Source organism: Polyergus mexicanus, unplaced genomic scaffold (genome assembly GCF_030449975.1).
Source record: "Polyergus mexicanus isolate NDT 795.1 unplaced genomic scaffold, iyPolMexi1.0 SCAF_10, whole genome shotgun sequence".
Taxonomy (NCBI): Eukaryota; Metazoa; Arthropoda; class Insecta; order Hymenoptera; family Formicidae; genus Polyergus; species Polyergus mexicanus.
The window spans coordinates 8,273,514-8,283,948 of NW_027223330.1; the positions used below are offsets into that span (position 1 = coordinate 8,273,514).

The 10,435-nt window shown below is 37.9% G+C and overlaps 1 protein-coding gene across 2 annotated transcripts; it reads left to right on the plus strand.

The window, feature by feature from the left end:
• Window positions 1-700: 700 nt before the first annotated feature.
• On the plus strand, window positions 701-10,178 carry LOC138936969 (transcription elongation factor SPT6). Of its 2 annotated transcripts, XM_070302786.1 has the most exons (12): window positions 701-858; window positions 990-1,071; window positions 1,656-1,852; window positions 1,931-2,047; window positions 3,121-3,138; window positions 3,211-3,377; window positions 3,536-3,788; window positions 3,877-6,905; window positions 7,165-7,681; window positions 7,769-8,009; window positions 8,328-8,772; window positions 9,182-10,178. In XM_070302786.1, exons 1-12 carry the CDS (start codon window positions 820-822, stop codon window positions 9,387-9,389), a joined length of 5,313 nt encoding a protein of 1,770 aa, XP_070158887.1. In that variant the 5' UTR covers window positions 701-819; the 3' UTR covers window positions 9,390-10,178. The 2 variants fall into 2 exon arrangements, with proteins under 2 accessions (XP_070158887.1, XP_070158888.1); XM_070302787.1 differs by lacking the exon at window positions 3,121-3,138 and having other exon boundaries at window positions 9,182-10,177.
• Window positions 10,179-10,435: the final 257 nt, after the last annotated feature.

The window sequence follows — 10,435 nt, forward strand, 5'->3', positions numbered from 1 at the left end:
ACTCAATATATATATATATACATACTGGGATGAGTTCTTCCACGGATTTAAAGGTGAAGTATCTTCAGTCATATATATATATGTATATAGGTATATATATTTCTTTTTATTTAGCGTACACAAAGGTTCATAACAGATATATTTTCGAGTGGATCTCTATCCCTTTTTACATTACACTACCTAAATTAAAAACATTTCTCATCAGAAATTTAGCAATGAAAGCGATACAGAGATACGCAGTTTGCTGAAAATGTTCTGATTTTATTTATCAATTTAAACAATTCAAACAATTGGAAATGATTGTGGTGAATTATTTATTCATTTTTTCTTCAATTCGTAAAGTATATTATAAAATCAATGTTTTTTTGAATGGTACTAAATAGTATCGACCAATCAGCGAATCTCTTAGCCCACTAAATTTATTCACGTGCCACGGGATGCGTTCAGAAGACACAACTGTTGCACAAACGTTGAGCAGCGTTTTGTCTTGTCAACATTCGACGTTGATTCGTTGGTTCTAGAAATAAGAACCAATCACGTTCGATTGCTATCCAACGATTGTGTCTCCTGAACGCACCCATAGCCTTTATAGAGCCTAATGGCTCCATCTACATATTTTACATATTTATGGCTTTAGTAAAAGAGAAATCAATCCCTATCTGTGTTCCATCTTGTAGTTTCAGGCACTCTTCCACATTCTTCCACGAAGGAGGAAGGAGCTGATATTGAAAATATATTTAAAGCCATTTTAAGTATAGCTCGAGTTTTGTTCAATATACTTCCATATACTTGATATACTTGTCATATTTTTACGCTGGCATGGCACAGTATCTAGACTCCGAGGCGGACGTAAGCGAGGTAAATATATAAGTAAACTTTTTATCACATTTCGGTTTTATCACATCGGAATTTTTATATAAAAGTACGATGTAGTACACGAATAATTCGCAACGATATACGATGTTTAATGTATATGAATTTGTTAACAGGGGGAGGAGGAACTAGACCAAAATGAAAAGAAGAAATTGAAAAAACTAAAGGCGATGGAGGAAAGCGACGATGAAGAGGAAGGTAGGAAGAGCTCGCACATTTCGCGTTTTTTAAACACCTTCATGAACAGAATAATCCAGCGTAGTAATTGCATTGCGATTTTCTATATGTAGAATTATTTCATTTCAATAAATTTCAGTAAATTATTTTATAATTTCTGGATTACATTTTATTATTAGAAGACAAGATAGTTGTCTTATCTTGAAAATTAAATCAAGGATGGTTTGTATTTGTTCCATATGTCTGCAGTTTCTTGTTTCTCTCAAGATTATGATGTCTTTCTTGTAATTATTTTTTTTTCCTTTCTCTCATTTATATTTTCTTTCTAGGAAAAAATTCTATATATTTTTTTTTCAATTTATCATTTGTGTGCCTATTCATTACCTCTTTAATCTTTATCCTTTATCTGTGATAACATATCAAGTGCTTTAGTGGACTTTAGCTATATTTTTTATTCATATGTCCATTTGTTTCATTAGTTGTTTACAACACATACATATACATACATGTATCTATAAAAATGATTTATATTTATACATTTTCTGTATTATAATGCATAGCTCTAAATTAATATGTAGTATTGAAGCTATTGATATATCTTGTAGACGATGAGGATCAATTACGCGAAGAATTGAAAGATTTGATAGATGACAATCCCATAGAGGAAAGCGAGGGTGAAGACAGTGATGGCTCGAACCATCATAAGAAGCGTAAACAAAGTGATGATGAGGATTTTGATGATCGCTTGGAAGACGAAGATTATGATTTGATTGAAGAAAATTTAGGTGTTAGACTTGAAAGGGTATGTTTTATGGACTAGATCATCCTTAAGAAGAAAAGAGGAAAACATTTATAATGACGATCTGATGTCTTGTTATAGAAACGTTTTAAACGTCTTCGAAGGATTCAGGATGAAGAATCAGAGGAAGAGCAAGAAAAGGAAGCGGATGATGAAAGGGATGCCATCGCCAATGAATTATTTGAAGGTTCTGGAGATGTAAGTATTATACATGCATCAGAGGTATATCTATCATAGTGCTTAACTCTTTATGGTCTAGAGTCTAGACTATTTTTGAGATTTTGTTCGTGCAGATCCACATGCAATTTAGCTATTTCCAAATACTTGAATTAAAGAAAAGCCAATAAAACGAGCTAAATTGCTGTTGAAATTGCATATATGCATATATTCAATAAAATATCAAATCATAAATGTTGATATTCATACATTTTGATCCCATACTCTTCAGTGGATCATATAATTGCGAGGACGGAAAACGATCTAAAAAATCCAAATTATTTTTTAAATTTTGAATTATTTGTAAATATAAATAAATGTGCACATCACAAAAATTATTGAAACAATCTTCATAAAATATAAATACGCTTTCTATTTAGACTGAAATAACTTCATACAATAGGCACTTCTTAAAAAATTCAAGTTTGTCTTGATCTTAATCTTGAACCTTTGGTCATTAATCCAATATTTTAATAATATGATTCCCATAAGTGACTCTAATATAACCAAAAAAAAAAATTGGGACCTTTTAATCTTTGTTTGATTCAGCTATTTCCACTTATACTATACAGCTTGTGTGTTTTGTTATATTTCAATAATCTCTTAGATTACATAACATGCATAAAAAAAGGAAAGCAGTCTCCACAAAAATAAATGCAGTAATAACAATACTACGAGGAATTTTTTTGAGATTGTTAGGATGTTTATAAGTAGTCATATATTCCTATATTGAACTAGATTTAACATAAAATCCAGCAATAAAATGTGATGTCGAATTAAACAAAGAGTTAAAATATATAAAAATTAATATGATACATTGATTGCAGTATTCGATTATGCAATCTGCATTTGCTTGTGGCTTTTCTTATGTGTATCGGTTTGATAGTCCTTTAAAATAGTGTTTGATATTTTATTAAAGCAGCCATTTAATTTTCTACAAAATATTACTATTTTCTACACTTATGAATGTAAATACATTTATAATTACAAACATGCATGTTCACATGTTTACATATCACGTTTGCATTTATTAAACACATGCATACTTGTGTTAGGAAAGGGACATTATCACGGTATGTAATGTTTGCACAATGTCTGCATTTATTTATGTGTGCAAGGGTAATATCTTTTTATATTCTCTTTAGGAGGACGAAAGACGAAGCGAACGAAGTCACAGACCGCAGGAGGCAGAAGCATTTGAAGAAGGCAGTGACGAAGGTGAATACACTGACGCGGATGACTTTATCGTTGACGACGATGGCAGACCTATTGCGGAAAAGAGGAAGAAGAAAAAGCCAATATTTTCCGACGCGTACGTTATGATACGTTATGAAAAACATCTTTTTATATTAATATATCTATCTACCGACATAACTGTCGATCGACATGATATAAATTTATCGTCTTGGCAACCAAAGTGTATTTAGATCTAGAAAAGAAAGGAATTTTTTTTTGTTTTGTTTTGTTTAGAGCGTTGCAAGAAGCACAAGATATTTTTGGTGTTGATTTCGATTACGACGAATTTGGTAAATATGGCGAGGAGGATTACGAGGAGGAGGAAGAGGAAGAGGAGGAGGATGAATATTTAGATGAAGATGTTGACGCCGAACGGCCGCGACGACCTAAAAAGCAGCTGAAGAAAAAGACGACAAGAAAGAGTATCTTTGAGATTTATGAGCCCAGCGAATTGAAACGCGGTCATTTTACCGATATGGATAATGAGGTACGACATAATGATCGTGATAATACTTAACAAGATTATTTTCTGATTATTAAAATCATTACTCATGAGATCTGGCTTTACATTGCAGATACGTAATACGGATATACCAGAGAGAATGCAACTGCGATCTGTACCGGCCACATCGGTCCCAGAGGGCTCCGACGAAATCGATCTCGAGGCAGAATGGATCTACAAGCAAGCGTTTTGCAAACCCACAATCTCGATTCAAGATGCTCATTTGAACGCCGAGGCTAAGGAACGGGCGCGAAAGGGACCGCAGACCATCGGCAAGATCAAAAAGGCCTTAGACTTCATGCGCAATCAATACTTCGAAGTTCCTTTTATATCCTTCTATAGGAAGGAGTATGTGCTACCCGAGCTAAACATCAATGACCTGTGGAAGGTGTACAAGTTTGATGCAAAATGGTGTCAACTGCGCCAGCGGAAAGAAAATCTGCTTAAGCTGTTTGAAAAAATGCGCAACTATCAGCTGGATGAAATTATGAAAAATCCGGACGCACCGCTGCCGGATAACGTGCGATTGATTAAGGATGATGATATTGAGCGGCTGAAAAATGTGCAGACAAGTGAGGAGCTTAACGATGTCTATCATCACTTCATGTTATACTATTCTCACGAGATTCCAGCGATGCAGGAAGCCGTGCGGCAGAAGGAAAAAGAGGCGCGGCGTGAAGAAAGGATCCAGCGACGCAAACAACAGATAGCCGAGGCGGAAGAGAACGGGGAGGATCCGCCGGAAGAAGACGAGACGCAGGAAGAAGAAGAAGTCGATGACACACTGAAGCAAGCAGTGAGAAGCGGTCCATATTCTATCTGCCGGAAAGCCGGCCTGGACGGTCTGGCGAAGAAATTTGGCCTAACGCCTGAGCACTACGCCGAGAATCTACGGGACAATTATCAGCGTCACGAAGTGGATCAGGAACCAACCGAACCGACAACGATCGCACATGAGTATTGTAGTTCGCGATTCAAGACCGCAGAAGAAATATTAAAGGCTGCTCAGTTGATGGTAGCGATCCAGCTTGCACGTGAGCCACTCGTGCGAAAATGCGTGCGCGAGATGTACATGGAACGCGCCAAGATCTCCGTGAAACCGACAAAAAAGGGCATCAAGGAAATCGATGAGAACCATCCCATTTACACTATGAAGTATTTGAAGGACAAACCTGTACGTGATCTAGTGGGCGTTCAGTTTTTGAATTTAGTGATTGCCGAGGAGGACAAACTCATCACGATTACTCTCAGTGACTCAATCGAAGGCAATACCAGCGGCAATTACGTAGATGAAATGAAACAACTCTACTGCCGAGATGAATTCAGCAAACTCGTGCAGGACTGGAACGCACTGCGCGTCGGTAGCGTCGAGCTCGCGCTTAATCGCATGGTCATACCGAATCTGAAAAAGGAATTACGCACAAACTTGATTGCCGAAGCAAAGGAATGCGTGATGCGTGCATGTTGCCGCAAGATGTACAATTGGATCAAGGTCGCACCATACAGCTGCGAGTTTCCCGAGGAAGAGGACGAAGAATGGGACACTAGTAAAGGTCTTCGCGTTATGGGCTTGGCCTACGTGCCCGACTATTCTCAGGCAGCCTTCACCTGTTTGGTCGCAGCTGATGGCGAGTGCACAGATTATTTACGTCTGGCACATCTGATGAAACGCAAAAACAGTTATCGCGAGGATGAAAAGATTATGAAGGAGGCCGACTTGCTAGCCCTGAAGAATTTCATAGCCACGAAGAAGCCGCACGTTATAGTGATAGCTGGTGAGTCCCGAGAGGCAAACATGATCGCTGATGACATCAAGGATTGCATCACCAATCTGACGGGGGAGGAACAATTTCCCAGTATCCAGGTAGAAATCTGTGACAATGAGCTTGCGAAGATCTATTCCAATAGTAACAAGGGTATCTCGGAATTTCGAGATTATCCGGAATTATTGCGCCAGGCCATTTCACTGGCGAGAAGAATGCAAGATCCGCTAGTAGAATTTTCGCAATTATGCACTGCGGACGAGGAAATTCTCTGCCTCAGGTATCATAATCTGCAGGATCAGCTACCTAAAGAAGAGTTACTGGAAAATTTATATCTGGAGTTCGTCAACCGCGTGAACGAGGTCGGCGTAGATGTGAACAAAGCAGTTCAACAAGCGTACTGCGGCAATCTCGTTCAATTTGTTTGCGGTCTTGGCCCGCGAAAGGGTCAAGCGTTAATTAAAATGCTGAAGCAGACGAATCAGCGGCTGGAGAACAGGACGCAATTAGTTACGGCGTGTCACATGGGACCTAAAGTGTTCATCAATTGTGCCGGCTTCATCAAGATTGACACCAACAGCCTGGGCGACAGTACCGAGGCGTACGTAGAAGTGCTTGATGGCTCGCGCGTGCATCCCGAGACTTATGAATGGGCTAGAAAAATGGCAGTTGACGCATTAGAATATGACGATGAAGATGCTAATCCCGCCGGTGCTCTTGAAGAGATACTTGAATCACCGGAGCGTTTGAAGGATTTGGATCTCGACGCTTTCGCGGAGGAGCTTGAGCGACAGGGTTTCGGCAACAAGTGTGTCACTCTATACGATATCAGGGCCGAATTGAATAGCCGCTATAAGGATCTCCGTGTACCGTATCAATCGCCAAGCGCGGAGAAGTTATTCGACGTTCTAACGAAGGAGACACCTGAGACTTTCTACGTCGGTAAGCTAGTGCTGGCCACAGTGGTCGGCATCAGTCACAGGAAACCACAGGGCGATCAACTCGATCAAGCAAATCCAGTGCGAAACGAAGAAACTTGCCTATGGCAATGTCCGTTCTGCTTAAAAAACGATTTTCCCGAATTGTCGGAAGTATGGAATCACTTTGATGCTGGAGCCTGTCCAGGTAAGGCCGTCGGCGTGAGACTGCGGCTGGACAATGGTATATCTGGCTATATCCATATCAAAAACTTATCCGATCGACACGTCGCAAATCCCTGCGAAAGAGTCGGTATGGGGCAGATTATCCATTGCCGTATTATTAAAATCGAAGTGGATCGATTCAGCGTCGAGTGCACTAGCAAAAGTAGCGACCTAGCTGATAAAAACCATGAATGGAGGTAAGCAGATTATGCAAGTAAATATAGTATATGGTCAGATAATTTTTATATAAATCTCTCTCTACTGCTTTTAAAATTATTATATTAAAATAGAAAGTCTACAAAAATAGTAAAACAATATGCCAATCTAAAATACTTCTTTAACATAACTTCTTAATGTAACAATTTTTTTTGGTACATTTCTCATTTCAATGTAAATCATGTAATATCACCAATGTAATAAATCAATGATCATATGAAATCATAATTACATTTGCAGACCGCAACGGGATCCATTTTACGATACTGAGACTGAACAGAAGGACATGAAGGTGGAGGAGGACGCGAAGAAAGCGAAGCAGCGGCAAATTTACGTGAAACGCGTGATTGTCCATCCGTCTTTCCATAACATTAGTTTCGCCGAGACCGTGAAACTGATGCAGACGATGAAACAAGGCGAAGCGATAGTGAGACCGAGTAGCAAGGGTGCTGATCATTTGACAGTCACTTGGAAGGTTACCGATGATATCCTACAACATATTGACGTTCGCGAGGAGGGCAAAGAGAACGCTTTTTCATTGGGGCAGAGTCTTTGGATTGGTAATGAGGAATTCGAAGATTTGGATGAGATTATTGCTCGACACGTTAATCCTATGGCTGCTTATGCCTCCGAATTGCTAGATTTTAAGTATTATAAGCCAACCGTTGAGGGAATCAAAGACAAAGCAGAGGAGGTATTGAAGGAACAAAAGAAGGAGAATCCTGGTGGGATTCCCTACATAGTATCGGCAGCTAGGGTAAATAAACGCATAACGAATTTTTAACATTGCGTATTGTTAAAAAAAAAAATATCTAATTTATGTTTTTTTCTTCTTTTTTTACAGACCTATCCTGGAAAGTTTCTGCTCTCGTATTTGCCACGCACTCGTTGTCGCCATGAATACGTCACAGTGACGTCCGAAGGCTTCAAATTTCGCGGACAGATGTTTAGTAGGGTGAGCGACTTGTTACGCTGGTTCAAAGAACATTTCAGAGATCCGGTCCCTGGGCAATCCACTCCCAGTACACCACGCGGCGCGATGACTTCTAGAACACCTTACACTACTACACCGGGAGCAGTCAGCGGTAAGTCTATATTATTACCATAAATTGTAACTTTAAAATAAAATGTTAGATTATATAGTTTGAAATATATTTTACATTCCATTCTCTCTCTCTCTCTCTCTCTCTCTCTCTCTCTCTCTCTCTCTCTCTCTACATACACATATACTACAATGAATATATTAACATTACACAGACAAACAAATTATGCAAACTATACTACGAAACAAACATCTGTCATCTTATTCTGCATTATTAGCTATTTTACCGAGAACTTTATCCAACGAGATGATTTAGATTATCTATGAATGGTTCTGTACATTGCCATTTCGATCGTTACAGGAATGAATCAAGAAGCAATCCAACGAGTCGCGCAGAATCTTCCACATCACATGCTGCATTCGCTGTCACAAGTGGCGAATCAGACACCGCATCATTATCCGCCACATACCCCGGGGACGGCCGGCGCCGCCGGTTACGGCGGAGTGCACACGTATCCGAATACACCATACACGCCGTCCGGCCAGACCCCATTCATGACCCCATACCAAACGCCTCATCACACACCGCATCATGGCCAGCCTACTCCCAGATACGGTCAACAAACGCCAAGCCATCATCAGGGACCCTTCGTGCATCCGCCACCACCTTCGATGACACCCGGTCATCATAGATCCGCTCAATCGCACAGACCTACGCCACCCTTATCTACTCCCTCCGGTGATCCAACAGATTGGAAGAAGGCGGCTGAGGCATGGGCACGTCTAAAAAGTAATCCTCGAGTCTCGTGAGTACATTACGTTATTTTCTTTGTTTTGTTATCTGACGAAACTTGTGGAAGATGCTGAAAACTATCTACCTACTGCATAGTATTAAATAAAACGTGCAATATAAACTTATATATTCAATCGATTTCCTACTTGAGATGTCAGAGTGTATACTCTTTGAAAAAACATGAAAAAAGGATTAGAAAAAGCATACATTAAAAAATTTTATTTTAGAAAATTGCACAAAAAATCTTTAAAATTTTCTTTTTATCTGGAATTTTGAATTCAAAATACCAGGAAAATCAGAGAATTTTTAGGGAATTTTTTTACAAGATTTGAGTAGAAATCCTGTGGATATGTATACAGAGTTTTGCTGGATTCATAAGTTCCTTATTCAACTAACTCATTAATGATTAAATGTACTTTTAGTGGATCAACACCCAGATACGAGGAAGCCAGGAAAACCCCACGTAGCTACGAGGAATCAGTTGGCAGAACAACACCCTCTGGAAGGAGCAGACCTTCATCTACGCGAACTCCTTCGTATAAATCTCCGCGAGGTACCCCACACACAAATTCTAGTCCACGAAGTATGTCTCTCAGCGGAGACGGTACTCCCCTATACGATGAAAGCTAACGGGGTCGTCGTCATCTTGTGCATATAGTTGATTATATTTATTAGTTATGTCATATCACACACATATAATTAATATTAAATCCTAATGTAAATATAATATATATTTACATTGTGCGTTAAACGGTAAATGCATTGACGATTTTGGCATCTATTTTATCGTTAGATGACAGGACATTGATCACTCGCATTAAACTTAATCAATGCCGATATGCATATGATATAAGCATAGTAAATTCTTCATCAGTTATACAATAGAACATATATTGAATACGAAATTAAGCAATTATGAATTAATGTTGTAAAAATTTTCTAAGGGCATCATATACTTACAAAATAGTATTGGGAAACGCTTCAAAACCAAGCATACTAAAAAATACATTATTGATGCTGTTGATACACACATGTGGGAGAAACTAATTGAAACTGATTGATTAAACGAATCGAATTATTTATCATGTCAGCAGCGATAGAGCTGCATCTCTTAAATACGAGTGCATTATGTATATTCAAATAATCTTTATATATCATATATCAAGACAATTTAAGAAAATATCACATATTTGCTTGAAATTGCTAAATAGCCTATCTATTTAATATTAAGTGTCTGGTTGTTACGAATACATATTTCCTTGTGTAAAATGTACAAAAGTCTATATATTACATTTATCTATGTAAAATAGAAACAAGTGACTATTTTATTTTTGTGTAATTTTTATTTGAATATGCACCAATAAATTATATTTCTTATATAATTAGACTCTTAAAGCCGCAGAAACTTTTATATAATATATAGAATATATATAGTGTGTGTGTATAGTATATATGTGTATGTATGTATATATATATATATATATATATATATATATATATATATATATATATAGTATGTATGTGTGTGTGTGTGTGTGTAAACTATATAATATATTATATATAGAAGTTTGTGTGCTTAGAATGCAGAGAGTATTTCGTACATACAATTTATATATTTGTTAAATGATAACATTAAACACGAAAGCAATATAAAAAAAAAGTCCATGTTTTTATAT

Excerpts from the sequence above, each read along its gene's own strand:
- LOC138936969 (XM_070302786.1), top strand. The coding sequence starts at position 820 with ATGGCACAGTATCTAGACTCCGAGGCGGACGTAAGCGAG. Across the intron at positions 1,072-1,655 it reads AAGCGACGATGAAGAGGAAG|ACGATGAGGATCAATTACGC; the intron begins GTAGGAAGAGCT and ends TATATCTTGTAG. Across the intron at positions 3,378-3,535 it reads AAGCCAATATTTTCCGACGC|AGCGTTGCAAGAAGCACAAG; the intron begins GTACGTTATGAT and ends TGTTTTGTTTAG.